General features: G+C 29.2%; 1 protein-coding gene across 1 annotated transcript; it reads left to right on the top strand.

Annotated features, from left to right (window-relative positions):
- The first annotated feature begins 11,917 nt into the window (after positions 1-11,917).
- On the top strand, positions 11,918-12,896 carry LOC118053741 (osmotin-like protein). The gene is given in 2 exon segments (XM_073411246.1): positions 11,918-12,277; positions 12,280-12,896. Coding segments are annotated over 2 exon segments (741 nt in total). The 5' UTR covers positions 11,918-11,955; the 3' UTR covers positions 12,699-12,896.
- The last annotated feature ends 6,319 nt before the right edge of the window (positions 12,897-19,215 follow it).

Genomic DNA, 19,215 nt, shown 5'->3' with positions numbered 1-19,215 from the left:
CTCAGAGTTTAATTTTCATCCTTTAAGATATTGTTTTAGCATAGAGAGAGTAAAAATCTTTTTCTTTATTTAAGGGTGTCAAACTCAAGAGTGAGTGTTGTTTTGGTTAAAGAGGATGATAGAATACAATGTCTAATTTATTACTCTAGTCAAACCCTCGATGATGTTGGAACCAAATATTTAAAAGTGAAGAAGGCGACTTTCACTTTAGTAAGCACCCCTCAAAAGCTTAAGCCATATTCCTAAGCTCACTAAGTCATAGTGCTCTAAGATCAGCCTCTACAACAGATCCTCCATAAGCCAAAGATGTTTAGGTGCCTGGTGAAATGGGCCATGAATAACTAAGCGCTCTTCAGTACAAACATTGGTCGACTATAAAAGGTAAAACCTTGATAGATTTCATTATTAAGTGCATTTTAAAGGTTTTATGGATACATTTGAATCCCTATCCTTAATCATAACTTCCTTTACTACACTAGAAGTGATAGTAGAACAACCTTTAATGATCCTTACTTGAAAATTATATATTGATGGCTCTTCCAATGTCGATGAAAATTGAGCTGGGATAGTACTTGTTAATCTTGAAGAACAAATCTTTAAATATAAAGTTCATTGAGTTCCCAACAATGCAGATCAAATCTTTGTATTTCCATATTTCATAATGCCATGAATTTTGTAAAGAAATGTGATCAATATCAAAGATTTGCCTCAATCTCTCGTCAACCATTGCATAAATTATCACCTTAACCGTTCCATGGCTTTTTGCTTAATAGGGGATGGGCATCATAGTTTTCTTTTGTAAGGCCACAAACAAAAGATAATTCATTTTGGTGGCTGCCAATTATTTCACCACAATATAGTTAGGCTCAATCATGTGTTGAGACCATAGTAACGTGGATCTAGCAAAATTACCAAACCCAATATACTTGGGCTTAACTATGAATTGAGCGCAACACTAAATGGGTCTAGCAAATTTCCAAACATAGTACACCAGGGTTCAACCATGTATTTAACCTAAGGCAATATGAGTCGGACACGTTGTCAAACCTAACACTCTCAGGTTCATCCAAGTGCCAAACCCAATACGTTCGAGTTCAACCATGTGTTGAACCCGAGGCAACATGGGTATCGAAAGATATCAAACCCAATACACTTGTGCTCAACCATGAAATAATTTTATGGACTACAGTTTTGTAGTCGAGTCCATTTAAGTGTTTATAAAAAGCAAATAATGGAAGCAAATAGTTTATTTATCCTAATTTCATAAAAGATACAATAGTTTTTAAATGAGAAATCTTTAGAGTTATCTTTTATGGGCAAAGAGTTAGATATAAGAAAAAAAAATAACCTTAAATGATAGAAGTTTTATAACTACTTTCTTAATTTTAAGATGAGTATTACATAAATCATTTAATATACAGAGCATGTTATATAGTGATGAGAGATTTCTTCATGAAAATTGTATTAAGTTAAGAGGTTTAAATGACTATTAATATATGTATAATCGAATCTAAGGATTATAATGGATGATAAATCACTAAATTGTGGATTTATAATGTTTGATAGTTGTTTTAGGATATGAAATAAGAAAATTTGTAAATAAGCAAAGCTAAGATTGGTGGGTTTAAGTGTTTGATATAGGGTCTATGTCTAACCTTAATATTACATTGATTAAGTATAATTTTAGTGCAAGTTTTATATGGGTAAAAGTGTAAGTTTTATATGGGTAAAAAGATTATGATGTCTAGTTTTTTTTATTTGTAAATAGGGAATTGATCCAATACTTGTAGAATGATTTAGGATTACAAGAGTAAAGGATACATAAGCTACTTCACAACTACTTTCAAGAGTAATTATGACATTGACTATAATTTATGTAACGGGACCTTTGTACAAGTTATATATGGTTGGAAAGATAATTGAATCTAGATCATAAACCAAAAAGTGAAATGATATTTCAAGTATTCTAGATAGAGTTATAATTAATTAACTAGATTATGCATAATGGATTAATTATTCTTGTCATAACCTAATTTTTGCATAAATATTAAAAAAAAATATTTAGTTGAAAATTGGGTTAAGACAACACAAATTCGAAGTTCAACGTTGAAATTTTTAAAATTTAAGAGTTAATTGGTCAGAAATTGAAGAATTAATAAGTTTGAGAATTTAATTAAAATTTAGATTATTTTAATTAATGAAATCAAGAGTTTAATTGAAGAATTAATGAGTTTGGGGACTTAATTAAACTTTGATTTAATTAATTAAAGAAATCAGGGGTGTAATTGAAGAAATACTAAAGTTTGGAGCTGATTCAAGAAAAAATTGCTAGAAAATTAAAGTCCAAGGACCAAATTGAATAGTCCAAAAACCCAGGACTGTTGTGTAAATGGCGCTATAACTCAAGGATTCAATTGAATTTAATCCAAGAGCACAATTAGAAATCAATTATTTCTGATTAGAATCCCAATTGTTAAGTTTAAATTGTTTAGGGACCAAATTGAAAAACAGTCATGCCCAAGGTCACAACGGCGCCGTTTTGAAAGCATTGTTCATCGTCACCTACGTTTGCTCGGATGAAGCTGGTTCAACAGGGAAATTTACAGCAATTCAATCCGATCAAGGGCCACGTCTCCTGCCCATTATCCCCAGGCTGCTATTTCCAAGGCCAGGAGTTTAATTGCAGAGGGGTGGCACTCTGTTTTTTCGAAAAGAAAAAGAAATGAACATGCCTCATGATCGTGAGGCACGAAGCCATTCTCTAGCTTTTTATAAAAGCCAGAGAAGGCCATAAGAAAGGAAGAAGAACACCGGAAACAGAGAACGAGTGGAAGACGAAAAACCGAGGGGGAAGACTGGAGACAGAGGAAGAAGAGCAAGGGAAACAGGCCAAGAACCAGAGGAAAACGGGGGGACCAGAGGACAGAAACGAAAAGGAAGACCAGGGGAAGCGAGCACAAAAAAAAGAGAGGCAAGAACACCGAGAACAGAAGACACACAGAATGGAGAAAACGAGAAAAACACAAGGGAGAATGAACGAATAGGCAGAAGCAGAGAGGAGATGAACGAACAGGAGGAGGAAGGAGAAAATAGACAAAGATTATACAGGGCGTGAACGAACAGAAACAAACCAAAAAATAAAAAAGAGAAGAGAACATCCAGCCACCACGCCTTCATCATCGTCTTCGTTCCTGCGCGTCCAGGTAAGCTTCTCGCTCCCTTTCATTTTTAGTTATATAAGTACGCTGTGAAGGTAATTTTAATTACTTTCCCACTGTGCACAGCATGCGTTAATAATTCATGCATATGTGCCTCAACCAGCCGGGTCACTGGCTTAGGCTAATGACTGCGTCAGGCTGGCTGGGTTATTTGATTAAGCTGGGCTCAGTTCCTAAAAAAATAAAAAAAATAGAAAAGGTAAAAAAATAAAAAAAAATAAATTTTTTAGTTTATTCATTGACGTTAAAATCAGGAATAAAAATACCAGTTTTAATTTATATTATTTTTATTCATTTGTATTTTATTTTATTTAGCTAGAAAAATAAAAATATATATATGTATGAGTAAAAATATTTTTTTTTTATTTCACTGATGTCAGAGTCAGGAATAAAAAATATTAATTTAAATTTATTTTATTTTTATAGCTACGTAATATTTACCAACACCAGAGTTGAAAGTATTCGTAGTTCAATATTCATTGGCGCCAGAGTCAGGAATATTACATGCAAATCATCATAGTGTAAACCAACAAAATGTTAGCAATTTATGACAAGACCAGAAATGCAGCCTGCCTCAGGCAAGACGTTTAAGGGGTGATAATATCTTTCCTTTTACGTAACCAGTCCCGAACCACAGAATCTTTGTTTACTAGTTAGAGTTCCTAGTGACCATAATACTAGGTAGCGACTCCTTAAATAAAATTGTTCCCCATCAAAGAATAGGATGCTAGAAATCCATTTCTTTCCATGCTAATTTTTTAAGGCCGCTACGATGTCGGGTGCGACAATTCTAGTCAAGTGTAGTGTTTAGGGTTTGAAAAGATTAAGAACAAAAAAAAAAAGTACATGTATTGATTTTGAATTAAATGAACCTATAATTTAGTTATTATTTGTTAGGGTGTTAAGAGTGTTTTGATTTTATCTAAGTACTTTTTGGATTTGCATATCAAGTAAGTAATCTTTCATCTCTTTGTTTAGTTAAATTTAATAAATAAACAAATGTGTTTTCTTTCTAAAATCTTTGTTTTCTATAAATTAGATGAATCAATCATAACAAATGAATTATAAGGAGTTCTATGAAAGTGAAATTATGATTGCAAAATGGAATTAAGTATGATTTTGATTTTTTTTTAATCCTCTCGTGGATTGATATGAAGAATATAAATATAATTTACTCTATTTTGGACTTAACCTTGAAAGTTATGCATTTAACACTTATAAACATGTCTATTTAGAATTTATGCTTAATCTTAAGTAAAATGCAATTCATTATTATCGTGGTTAAAGTAACCTTAGTCCTTTAACTTGAATTTGACTTTCAATATGAATGTGCAAACTATATTTATATTCAAAAAGTTACAATTGAATTGTTGAAAGTTTAAGAATGGAACTTGTGATAATTGTTTTGATACTTTAAATCTTAAATTGATTTGTTGAAAATTTATTAATGATTTGTGCAAGTTAGTTTTGGGAATTGAAACTTTGAAAGAGATATTACTTAATGAATTGATTTTTGAGATATAAGTATATGTTTTAATATCTTAGTCATAACTAAATTTTGATCCTCAAACTTTTATCAATATTTTTATAAAAATTCAAAAATATTTTTTTCATTAGATTTTCAATTTGTTTACTTTAAATCCTGCCATTAGATTTTTTTTCATAAAAATTCAATTTGTTTCCAAATTTTATCCATTTTTAATATTTTTCTTGATTTTTTATTATTCTTACACACTTTGCATATTTTTAGAGATTATTATAAAAGAGAATAGAGAAAAACAAAAGGAAGGAAAGTTAAGGCAGCAAAAATTAAAATAAAAGCTTTTTTAAGAAAAAATTTAGTCAGTTAAAATAAATAGAAAAATGTATTTCTCCAACCTAAATCTTATTCTATTATAAATACATCTTTCAATTATTTTAATGAAAAACATGTTTTTTTTAATTGTAATTATTTTTTTCTAAACAAAAATCTATGGAATCTTAAAATCCATATAAAAGATCTATTAAAAAAAATTAAAATGTAAAATTTATTTTAATTGAATAATAATGAGCTTTGTTTTTCATATTATGTATATAATAATTGAAAAAAATTGTTAACATGATTATAATATAACAATTAAATATCATATTAATACTTTTTTATGGTGCATTTATATCTAAACCTAGAGAGAGAAAAAAAAGATTGAAAAGGATTAGGTCCAAACGCCTAGCATAATATAAGAAGCTCAAATAATAGTAGGTTGCAAAATTAGGCCCACACAATTGACCTTGTTTTAGTTTTTTTTTTAAGGGGTGGATGAATTTTTTTTTTGAAAAAAATTTGATAATTCAGTGTCTGCTTGCCTAAATTTTGATCACTAGAGAGGTGACTGAAAAATCAAGTTGGCTTTTCTTCACTAAAAAATCCTCTAATTTTTATATATTTTCATTTAAAAGAACCTAATAAGCGCCCTCAATACCCTAGTAAACTTGTTTATCAATTAAAAACATCTTTATACTAGTTTAAAAAAATATAAAATTAAACCTGGAAAAAATATTTTTTAACATTTTTTCCAACAAGATAAGAGCTTTAAAACAACTTAATGAAATTTATCTCACCGAATATAATTCATTTGACACCTATATCATCTCTTTTTGTTGCTGAAAATTAGTTAACCAACAACCTTCTTTATCTTTCACTATTTTTTTTTTATATGATTCTCTTTTGTCTCTCAAGATCAAGCATTGAAAAATAAATAAAATGAAATTCTGGATCAAAATGTGAAAGTTTCAAAATAAATATACCAAAAAACTAAAAAAAAACATTAGAGGGAAAAAACTTTGAAAAGGCACTAAATGTAGCATGGCAAAAAATAATAGAGACAAAATGTCACTCTTTTTATTAATGTTGGTCTCAAAATTAAAAACATTTAACAAACAACACAATAAGGTTTTTTTTTTGTAAATTAAGCATTAATTCAATGTTAAGTTGCTATTTTGAGATTGAAATAACCTAATTAAAAATAAATGAAAAAATACAAATCATGAATGCCAATTTAAAGACAAAGCCATATGAAATGATGAATTTTTTAAAAAAGGTTTTGTGATCATAATAGACAAATAGTAAAAGGAAGAAAAAGGAGAAACAAAATGCTAATCCACAGTGAACATGGAGGCTTTTAAGATTTCTTTTTAGTTTTAATACATATTTGAGAAAGTTGTATTATATTGATTACGCGTGAATGAAAAAAATTCACCATATGTACTTTGCTTAATATTTTTGAAATTGTTTTTTTTTTTTCCAAAAACAAAACACATATAATCAAACACATTTCTAATCCAATATTTTCTCTTCAATGCTTTTCTGCGTGCCTCATTGTTTTATCGAAACTTGAACAAATCCTTCATATTTAAATTAGTATAGTTTTGAAACTTGATCGGTTTGATAGGTTAATTTGAGATTGATCAATTCAGGACTTGAAACCAGGTTAGATTAAAGAAAAAATAGAAAAGGAAAAATCTGATATGACTCTGTAATCTGGTTGACCAAGCAAGACCCGGTCAAAAACCTTATTACAATCCAATAATTTTTTTTTAAAACTGAAATAACATTGTTTTTTTTATTAAAATAATATTATTTTGATATTATTTTTTTAAAAAAATCAATTAATCTAAATAACTCAATCCAAATTTAAAATTCAGGTTTTAGATTTGACCAGTAACTAAGGCCATGTTTGTTTCCTGGAAAGTAGTTTCCGGGAAATTATTTTCTAAACTTTCCTGTGTTTATTTGTCATTAGGAAAGTTGGTCAATGAAAAACACTTTCTGGTCAACGAAAAACACTTTCCAGTCAACTTCAGTCAAAGAAAAATTTGACTTGATTTTCAGGAAAGTGTTTTCCCTTTAGGCCCCGTTTGTTTGTTGGAAAGTAGTTTCCTTTTAGAAAATGAATTCCGGGGAAAAGTAAATTCCGAGAAAATGAATTTCGATAAAATATTTTCCGATATTTGGTAGTGTAATGGAAAATAAGCTGGAAAACACTTTTCAGTGTTTGATTATGTTATGGAAAATGAGCTGGAAAATAACTTATTAACATTTTATTTTTCTCAAGTTTATTAAAATAATAAGAAACAAATCTTACAAATTAAAAAGTTGAATGAGAATGAAATTGAAAAAAAAAAATATAATTTCATAAATTATCTCAAATAAAATAAATAATAATCAAAATAATAGAGATCAAATCTAAAAAATTAAAAAAATAAAAGATGAAGAAATTAAAATAATAATAATCAACATTTCATAAATTATTTCAAATAAAATAAGTAACAGTCAAAAGAATGAGGACCAAATCTGATAGATAAAAGTTTTCAATAAAAAAATGATAAGAAAAAAGCAAATAACAATTATAAAAATAAGGACCAAAATTAATATAAAAATAAAATTTTAAGAGATGAAATTGAAAATAAATATTAAAAACAAAATATATATAGCGATCAAAAGTTTGAGGATCAAATTTGATATAATCAGCAAATAATAACATTTCTAAATTTTTCACAACTTTCAGAAAGTGTTTTCCCCCAAATTTTTTAGGAAAACAATTTCCTGAAAACCAAGCCAAATTTTCCTTTTATTGGAAAGTGTTTTCCATTAACCAACTTTCCTAATGGCAAACAAACACAAGAAAGTTTGGAAAGTGATTTCCCGGAAACCACTTTCCGGAAAACAAACACAGCTAAAGGGAAAATATTTTCTTGAAAACCAAACCAAATTTTTTATTGACTAAAATTGACTGGAAAGTATTTTCCGTTGACCGGAAAGTGTTTTCCGTTGACTAGAAAGTATTTTCCGTTGACCAACTTTCCTAATGACAAATAAACACAGGAAAGTGTTTTCCCTTTAGCATATGTTTGTTTTCTAGTTAACGGAAAACACTTTCCTAATGACAAATAAACACATGAAAGTATTTTCCGTTGACCAACTTTTCTATTGACAAATAAACACAGGAAAGTGTTTTCCCTTTAGCATAATGGAAAACACTTTCTAGTCAACGAGAAACACTTTCCGGTCAACGAAAAACACTTTCCAGTCAATTTCAGTTAAAGAAAAATTTGACTTGGTTTTCAGGAAAGTGTTTTCCCTCTAGCATATGTTTGTTTTCCGGAAAGTGGTTTCCGGGAAACCACTTTCCAAACTTTTTTGTGTTTGTTTGCCAGTAGAAAAGTTGGTAAATGGAAAACACTTTCCAGTAAAGGGAAAATTTGGCTTGATTTTTAGAAAACTGTTTTCCTGAAAAATTTGGGGGAAAATACTTTCCAGAAGTTGTAAAAAATTTAGAAATATCATTATTTGCTGATTATATTAAATTTGATCCTCAAACTTTTGATTGCTATATATATTTTGTTTTGAATATTTATTTTTCAATTTCATCTCTTAAAATTTTATTTTTATATTAACTCTGGTCCTTATTTTTATAATTGTTATTTGCTTTTTCCTTATCATTTTTTTATTGAAATTTTTTATCTATCACATTTGGTCCTGGTTTTTTTTATTGTTACTTATTTTATTTTAAATAATTTATGAAATGTTGATTATTATTATTTTAATTTCTTCATCTTTTATTTTTTTTTAATTTTTTAGATTTGATCTCTATTATTTTAATTATTATTTATTTTATTTGAGATAATTTATGAAATTATATTTTTTTTTCAATTTCATTCTCATTCAACTTTTTAATTTGTAAGATTTGTTCTTCATTATTTTAATAAACTTCAGAAAAAATAAAATATTAATAAGTTATCTTCCAGCTCATTTTTCATGATATAACTAAACACTGGAAAGTGTTTTCCAACTTATTTTTCATTACACTACTAAACATTGAAAAATACTTTCTTGGAATTCACTTTTTCCAGAATTTATTTTTTTTTAAAAAAATTATTTTTCAGCAAATAAACAGGACTAAGTGTAAATAAAAAATATTATTGTACAGCAATATTTTAAAATATAGATAAGGTAAAATGATTTCAAAAGATGACAGGCTTAAAGAAAAAGCACAGCTAAAAAAGAAGCAGCCAAAAGGAGGTTAAAGAGAAAGAGAAAGGATTGCCATTTTGAATTGAAAGTGGCCAAAACAGCTTCGATTTTTGTTTTCTTTGACAAGACAGTAGGCCGGCAGGGACTTGGGAAACAGTGCTATCCTCTTTCGCCACCGTGTTTGTCGCCAGGCACTGTTACCTCGATCTAAAACACTCCTCTCTTTCTCTCAAGAAGAACCCCGGGGGCTTTTACACTTGAACCGGAAAAGTTGTTTGGTAATATGGGAGTGTTTTTAATTGTTTTTTTAAAATATTTTTTTATGTTAAAATATATTAAAATAATATTTTTGAAAAAATATATATATTTAAAATCAATGCATTAAAACTATGTAAAATATATAAAAAAAATTAATTTTTAATAAAAAAATTAAATTTTTTTAAAAACACGAATTGACTTATATTTTTAAAGAGGACATGAACTTTGCTTCCCAATTAAACGAAGTGCGTGAAAATATTGACCAGAATTAATTTTGTGGATCGACGGCCAGCTAAATGACAATATCGTTGAAAGAATCCATTTTGTTTGATACAAGTATGGTTCATACCGTTTCCTTACTTAGTTTTCGTGTGTGTATGATTAGTGTTCTTTAAAATACTTTTTAAAAATATCGCACTACATTATAAACCTTATTTTTTTAAAGAAATAACACAGTTTGGTAAATAAATTGAAAGAATAATATATGCTGAAAAAGTATTTAGAAAATATCATAATTTAAAAATAACCATGTTTTTTAATATCATTTCTGTACACTATCACCACTGTTCAGTTATATTTCAAGATGTATATTTTTTGCAAATTAATTAACATACACTAAAGTCATATCAAGATTTTATTAAGATTTAATGGCAAAAAATAAAATTCAAGATCCAATGATAAAAAAAAAAAGAGATAAAATGATGTGGCATAAAAAAAAAAAGAAGAGAAAGAGAGAAAGAATTGGTCACTAAAGATACACTGAAACTCTATTCTTGACATGTTGTGTAACATTAAAGAAATCTCAATAAGATAATTTTAATATTAAATTGAAAAACCACAAAACAAGATCATAATTATCTCTAAATTAACCCTCAACAAAGTATCTAACTAATTATGATATTATTTAATGGTTTTTAAAGATGTGATTATAATAATCTTGTTTATTTTTTTAATGATATTGAAAGTGTAAAAAATAAATATTCGGTATGTTTTTAATAACCAATTTTTTATATTTTTTTATTGTGCAAGGTTATTTTATCTTTTCTTTTTTTATTGGAAAGAAATCCTTATAAAATTATATATTAATTTATGTATATATTAATTAATTTAAATTAGATATAAATTTTGAAATAATCATTATTTTCTAGCGTAAAAAGTGTTATTTTCTTGAAACTTCTATCACTGTGTTAGAAGTTAGAACTGTAAAATACTCTTACAATCGCAACACTCGCTAATTACATTTGTCCAGTACCACAATTGCGTACATGGAACACAAAACAACTGACAGCGCGGTGTCTGTTTTCACAAAATGACAAGTTAGGATGGAAAGAAGGCACTGGCGATGGGTCACATCCCACGCTGCATGTTCAAGAAATATACACGTATCGCTTTTTCTCCTCTCACCTTGGCCTTTTGCTTTTCCTTTTTGTTTTAAATTTTAACTGTGTTTGTGTTTATCGAATCAGACCTTCACTGCTAAGATTGTGTTCGGGAAGATGGTAGATGTCGAGGGTTGTGCATGGATCCACGGAAAAAGGCACGAAAAAACAAGAAAATCTTATTTTTTTATAGATAAGATTATTATACATAGCTGAGTTGAGTTGTACCTAACATCATCAATCTCGAACAGCTGATGCTAGAACACTGATATGAGAAAGCGAGGCCAATCCGAATCTACTTTTTTTTATGAAAAAAAATTGCAAGCAAAAGTTAAAGTTTCACCACATTCCATGCTCTTGATAATGCTTCTTTATTAATTATTTAGTTGTTTTGTTTTATTATACTCTCAAGTCTTAACTTGTCCATCTGCTAAATAAAATATTGCAAATTAAGGCACAGGAAGCAAAATTTCTCAATGCTAAAATCAACATACGGCCATTAACCAATATCAAATCTTTTCTTTCGCATTCAGACTTGACATTAGTTCTTGTAGGAAAAAATAAACATATGATTAGTTCTACGATTTTTCACATTTTTTCCTAAATGATTAAAATGCCACCATCTTCACGATGACGGAATAGGTAGATGCACAAACTACAGAGTAATGGCTTCTTCTAATGACCCCAAAGCCAGAAGAATCCCCCTCCAATTTGCCCTTGGCATATTTCGGCTCCTGCATAATTCTATGACGATTCAATCCTTCCAACCAACTTTCAAACCAGAAGTATTCTAATTAATTGTAGTCGGCAGGGAAAGATTTCTGAATTCCTGAGGGCTCAAGCCCTCAGAATTCAAAAGGGCTGAAAGACGTGCAACCTCATCTGAAAATACACAAAAGCACTCCAAAAGGCACATTTTCACCTTCCTCCCTCCCCACTCAACATATAAGGCGAGGGGTATGTATGGTATTACGACATCACCCACAGAGGAAAAGAGAAAAGCTCGAAATCATGCATTCTTATCTCAAACCCTCGATGATTATAAGTAGTACACTTCCGTCACACTTGTCTCTTGAACCAAAAGGAAAAAATGGCTACTGCCAAGCCAATCTTCGCGTGTGCTTTCGTTATACTGTGCACCCTTTTCCATGCAGCCCGCCCAGAGCTCATCTTGACCCTAGTCAACAACTGTCCCTTCACTATCTACCCAGCAATCCAGCCCAACGCGGGGCACCCCGTCCTCGAAAAGGGAGGCTTCCCTCTCCAAACTCTCACCCACCGCTCCTTCCGTGCACCAGACCAGCTCTGGTCAGGCCGGATCTGGGGCCGCACTGGATGCACGCACTACGACGGCAAATTTCAGTGCGCCACAGGTGATTGCAACAACAAAATCGAATGCAACGGCCTCGGTGGAGCCCCCCTGCCACTTTGGCACAGATTACCCTCCACCACGGCCACAACGACTTCTCCTCTTATGGAGTGTCCCTTGTCGACGGTTTTAACCTCCCTATGACTGTGACCCCACACGAAGGCAAAGGGGTGTGCCCTGTGGTAGGTTGCAGGGCCAATCTGCTGTCCACGTGCCCAGATGAGCTAAAGTTCAGGTCACCGGCCGGTCATGTTGTGGGGTGTAAGAGTGGGTGTGAGGCGTTTAGAACGGATGAGCTGTGCTGCAGGAACCATTACAATAGTCCACAGACGTGCAGGGCTTCTAGCTTCTCTGAGTTCTTTAAGCATGCGTGCCCTGCCACGTTTACTTATGCTCATGATAGTCCATCGCTCATGCATGAGTGTTCTTCACCACGTGAACTTAAAGTAATCTTTTGTCACTAAAAGAGTCTGTACGTAGCGAAGTCGAAGAATGAATATCGTATCTATGTTTTCGTCTTTTGTATGATCTATCCTAATTCTCTCTCTGGCCGAGCTTGGAATATGAGGAAAGATTGATAATGTCATAATCTTCTGGTCTTTATGTTGTGTGTATGGGAATGTAATGTTTAGGGTTCTGTTTAATCAAATCTTAATTTAAGATGCTTTCGTCTTGCTAGCTAGTTTCCAAATTAATCTTAATTATTCTGAAAGAAAAATTAGGTTTCAGACCATTACAGATTTCGCGAACTGATTCCTAGAATTGCAGGCTCTGTAGTTTTGATTGGATAGCCAGACCCATCTAGGTTATTTTTGTGTCCAGTGGACTGGGTAGCTACCTTCATGAGGACTGCTAAACCTGAAAACAGATAGCTAGGACTCCCCTGGATATTATATTTTGTGAGATTAGGATCACATGCATTCATCATTGATCATTGGATCATCGGGCTTATATTAGTTGGATTAGTATAAAAATATTATAATCCTTGTTCTGTCATAACCCAAATTTATCAAGAGCAAAATAAAATAATTTACTAATCCAATTCAGTACGCCCTAAACAATTATATAAAAGAACTACTTGTTTTATCCTATTTTGTTCAATCCAATCTCACCTCTCCTGCTCGAAAGTTACCTTCCTGTCACCGGAATTGCTTAGCGTGTACGTGAAAGCTTACTTTAAATCTTATTTGTACTGCAAGGGACTGGTGCAGCTCTATTTTTGAGGTCTGAAAGAATCCGATACGTCGAGCAAAAAGACAAGGAAATCAGACAAGACAGTACAGAAAGGTTCAAAATGTAAGGACCAAATGTTTTCGCCTTTTTATATATCAGATACCTATCCAACCATCCATCCTTGTTTCTCTAATACAGAGCCAATCACGTGAAAGCTTACTTTATTAAACGCCCACCCAGTTGCTATTTTCTCTTGTTTATATATCAGACTGCCCAGAGGCTGTACGTGCACCTGCAATTGCACGTTCCATGCATCAAAGGCCGTACTTGCACTTGCTATTTCACGTTAAATACATCATGTTTTTTAGCCTCTGTTTGTTTTTCAGGAAAATAATTTTTAAAAAATAATTTTTAAATTTTTTTTTATATTTATTTGTTATTAAAAAAATTGGTTATCAAAAAATATTTTTTTAATCAATAAAAATCATTTTCTAGTCAACGAAAAACACTTTCTGGTCAAAGAAAAATACTTTCCAGTCAAAGAAAAATTTGGCTTGGTTTTTAGAAAAATGTTTTTCTTTTAGCTGTGTTTGTTTTCTGGAAAGTTGTTTCCGGAAAATTATTTTTCAAACTTTCTTGTGTTTGTTTGCCATTAAAAAAGTTGGTCAATGAAAAACACTTTCCAGTAAAAGGAAAATTTGGCTTGGTTTTCAGGAAAATATTTTTCAAAAACAATTGGGGGGAAATTACTTTCCGGAAGTTGTGAAAAATTTAAAAATGTTCATTATTTGTTGATTTTATCAAATTTGATCCTCAAACTTTTGATTGCTATATATATTTTATTTTGAATATTTATTTTTCAATTTTATCTCTTAAAATTTTATTTTTATAACTTTGGTCCTTATTTTTATAATTGATATTTGTCTTTTCCTTATCATTTTTTTATTAAAATTTTTTATCTATCAAATTTGGTCCTTATTCTTTTGATTGTTACTTATTTTATTTGAAATAATTTATGAAATGTTAATTATTATTATTTTAATTTTTTCATCTTTTTTTTTTTAATTTTTTAGATTTGATCTCTATTATTTTATTTGAGATAATTTATGAAATTATATTTTTTTTCAATTTCATTTTGATTCAACTTTTTAATTTGTAAGATTTGTTCTTCATTATTTTAATAAACTTGAGAAAAATAAAATATTAATAAGTTATTTTCTAGCTCATTTTTAATTACATAACCAAATACTGAAAAGTGTTTTTCAACTTATTTTTCATTACACTATTAAACATCGAAAAATATTTTTTCAGAATTCATTTTTCCGGAATTCACTTTTCAAAAAAAAAAAACTTTTTAGTAAACAAACGGAGCCTTAGTTCCGTAATTTTTTTAAACAAACAGGCACTTAGGATAAAAAGTGTATTTTAATTGTAATAACGATTGGGTTTTAAAATGATTTTTACTCAAAAAAAAAAAATATTTGTGTCCTATGGACCTGGAACTGTAGAGATTAATTTCATCCCTTTTTTTTTTTCACATAGTTACTCCATTTTTTTTCCGCCACTAGATTAATTTTTGCTCTCTTGTTATGCGGATTGCAAACAAGAGTTCTGCAGATCTGAAAAGCAATTCAATTGTATATGGTAAAGTAATTTATCCCATTATCTACCTTAGTAAGTCCATGTTTCTTAGGATCGTAGAAGAATAAGGGATTTCTTAGGCTCAAATCTTGTGAATATTTATAAATATATATAAAAAATATCAAACCTTATATATCCAACTCTCGGATCCAAAAAAAATAAAATTAATAAGTGAAGTTAATAATTTATAAAATATAAAAATTAAATTGATTATAATTATCGAGTTGAATCCGACCTATTATATCTAATAACACGAATTTATTATACGGTAAATAAGGTCTCTCTAGTACAGGGTCCACAAGCAGCTTGCATTTAAATACAATATATATATATATATATATATATATATATATATATATATATATATATATATATAAGACATATATAAAATTAAATCTGAGATACTAAAATAAAAAAATAGATATCAAAATATGGAGTTTTCTCGTAATATTATGAAACATGTATCGAAACATTTACCTTAGAAGACATTGTCATGGTATTGTTGTCCAACAAAAGCTCGATCGAGTTTTGGGCTCATATTCTTTGTATAATGATTGTTATTTGAGCCTTGTGCCTTTCATTTGTTCCTGTAGGGAGAATTAAACTTTTCTATGCAAAAGAAAAAAAAAAAAATATTGTCCCATGGAAGAAGGCATTTACTGTAAAAAAAAAAAAAAAGAAAAAGAGATTAACTCTTTCTTAAAAAAACAGAGAAAAATAAATAACAGGTGAACTAGAAAAATATGAGACTATATATATATATATTGTAATTCATCCGGTGGATTCTGTTATTTTTGCCTCGTATTCATGGAAAAACGAGGCTCTTTCTCAAGCCTCTCTTAAAAACTCAAAGGCTACAATGCGTGTACGAAATTTTCCAGACGGTTAAATAGTTATTAGAAGATTTGCTGGGGGTTATGGCTTAATTATACAATAAACAAAAATAGCTTAGAGTTTTTACCAGTGTTAAATTGTTCACTCTCAAATTCCACTGTTTATATCATAGCTCATCAGCCATTTTTTCCTTTTTACGTTTCTGAAATTTTTATTTTTGGCACTTTGATCATTGAATTTCATTTTTTTTCATCCTCACTGGTCATGTTGGTATCGATTTTTATGTGTGATTTGCATTATCTTGTGTATATTATGTATCATTAAATATTTCAATGTTAAATTAAAAATGATATTACAAAATAAAATTTTAAGTTATGGTTTAAAAATTGAAAGAACAAGAATCAAAATTAATACCTAGAGGTGTTTTTATTTTGATTGTTTCAAAACGTTTAGAAAATTAAAATCATTTTGATCCATTCATTTTTTTGCATAGTTGATCCTTGATATTTTAGGTTTTTATATTTTGATCCTAAATTTTATTTTTTTCATGTTTACATCCATGATTATTGAGGGAGGAGAGAGAGATATATCAAAAAACAAAATGAAGAGAAAATGCTTGGCTGGTCACATTTCAACCATAAAAAATATTGATCTAGATGTCAATGGTATAGATGTTCATGGATATGATTGGGTTGGGTTTAAGCCATAATTATATCCAACTCAACTTTTGATATATTACAAATTGTAACTAGACCCATTCATTTTTTTTTTAGGATCCAAGTGGGTAGGAAGTATTGAGTCGGGCTAATATTTTTATGAATGCTATAGATATTCATATTCATGAGTTGAGCTTGTGTTGCTAATTTTTATGGATTCACATTTAAAAGCGCGCCTACAACATGGACTGTAGGTGTCATGACACCTCCAATGTTAGCTATGATTTTTTATATTTTGCACCACCATTAAATTCTCATTACCTCCTCATCCCCTTCAACAAAGAGACAAGCTTTATATATATACTAGATACTTGACCAGCACGTGATGCTGCGGGTCATTTTTTTTGCATAAAAAATATTAAAACAAATAAAAATTTAAAAATCTTGGGTTTCCTGCAAAGCTATATCCAAGAATCTTGGTTTGGCTGCAACGCCTGACCTAAGAGTAATATTTATAATATTAATAATAAAATTAAACTTGCATGACCCAAGTTTAAGTGAGCCTGACTGCAACACCGGACCCAAAGAATATTGGATGTGGGTCTAGCTATAAAGTTGTGTCATAGAAGTATAATAATTAAATAGATTAATTAAAAAAAAAACAAAGAAAAAAAATCAACATAAAGGAAAAAAATAATAAAGAAAAAGAAAAAAAATTGAATTAATTGGGTTAACTCTTTAAACCAGGTTATCCCGTAAAACCTGGGATTCATATCATGAAAGTTTGATAACTAAATAGAAAAATAAATGACGGATTTACTCAAAATTAACTGGGTTAACCCATCAAACCAAGTTAACCCGTCAAGCCAGGACACGTGTCATGAAAGTATGAAAGTCTGATAATTAAATAGAAAGAAAAATTAACTTTAATAAACTAAACTAAATGAAAAAAAATAACTTGTCAAATCAGGCCAACCCATCAAAACCCGAGATCCGTATCATGAAAATCTGATAACTAAATAAAAAAAAATTAACATTAACAAACTAAATCAAACAAAAAAATTCATTACAAAAATTAAAAAGAGAAAAAAGAAAAAAATAGTTATATAATACAATATATATATAACACAATATAATAATATTTATAATTATAATTATAATAATATAATACATTAATAAGTAAATATATTAGTAAAAGGCGTGACATGCTCGCGCAATGCCGTGCGCTTGTAGCATGCTTGTGCATTATTGTGGATTTGTGAAAAAAATCATATAAAAAAAACTGTTACCATCCATAATATTTTAAAGGAAAAAAACTACAAAGCTATATTCTCAACCAGCTCAATATTAAAAAACAAAAATCGACAAAAAAACATTATGAAAAAAAAAAACAAAAAACAATGAAAAAAAGAAGATGACAATTTTGGAAGAACAAAAAGCAAAAAGCAAATAATAAAAAAAAATAGAAAAAAAAAAACATGTGGGGGAAAGTTAAAGCTAAATTTTCAACCAGTTAAATATTAAAATTATTTAAAAAAACACTGCAGCAATCTATAGTGTTTTGTGAGGAAATATACAACTATAATTCTCAATCAGCTCAATATTAAAAAAATAATTCAATAAAGATAATTTTGACAAATATAAAAAAAAATGAAAGAAAAAAAAAACATCCAGGGAAACACTATAACAATCTATAGTGTTTCATGAGAAAATCTACAGTTGTAATTTTTAATCAGCTCAATATCAAAAACAATAAAAACGACAAAGACAATTTTTTTTTAAAAAAAAAAACATAAGAAAAAAAAAAAGCATATGAAAAAACACAGTAGCAATCAACGATGTTTTAAGGAAAAAAAGCCAAATTGTTAACCGGGTTCAGTATGAAAAAAAAATAAATTTGACAAAAACATATTTTGAAAAAAAAAACATCAATAAAAAAAATATGTAGGGAAACACTGTAGCAAGGCAAAAATTATGTGGGAAAACACTGTAGCAATCTACAGTGTTTTAAATAACTACAAAACTAAATTCTCAATCAGCTTAATATGAAAAAAATAAAATCGACAAAGATAATTCTGAAAAAAAAATTATTTAATAAAAAACCATGAAGAGAAATACTGCAACAATCTAGTGTTTTAAAGAAAAAAAATTAAAAAAACTAAATTATAAATCAGCCCAATAGTAAAAAAAAATAAAATCAACAAAAATAATTATGAAAAAAAAAAAAGAAAATATAAAGAAGAAAGACAATTTTGGGAAAAATTTAAAAAAACAAAAAAAAAAACATGGGGAAAGCTAAAAACTAAAGCTAAATTCTCAACCAATTCAATATTGAAAAAATAAATTTGACAAAGATAATTTTTAAAAAAAACATGTGGGGGAAACACTGCAGACAAACAAAAACCATGTAAGGGAAACACTGTAGCAATCCATAGTGTTTTTTTTTTAAAAAAAAAAAAGCTAAAAAGCTAAGTTCTCAACCAGCTCAATATAAAAAAAACCTGACAAAGACTATTTTCAAAAAAAAAAAAAAGGAGTCAATTTTGGGTAAAAGAAATGGAAAAAAAAAATGTAAAAAAAAAGGAAACAAGAGCGAGAAAAAAAAACACACCGAGAAAGCTACAGTGTTTTACAGAAAAAACCAAAAAAAACTAAAATTTCAACCAGCTCAATAGCA

Source organism: Populus alba, chromosome 9 (genome assembly GCF_005239225.2).
Source record: "Populus alba chromosome 9, ASM523922v2, whole genome shotgun sequence".
Classification (NCBI taxonomy): domain Eukaryota; kingdom Viridiplantae; phylum Streptophyta; class Magnoliopsida; order Malpighiales; family Salicaceae; genus Populus; species Populus alba.
The sequence above is the reverse complement of the archived record's forward strand: the minus strand, read 5'-3'. Positions and strand labels throughout refer to the sequence as shown.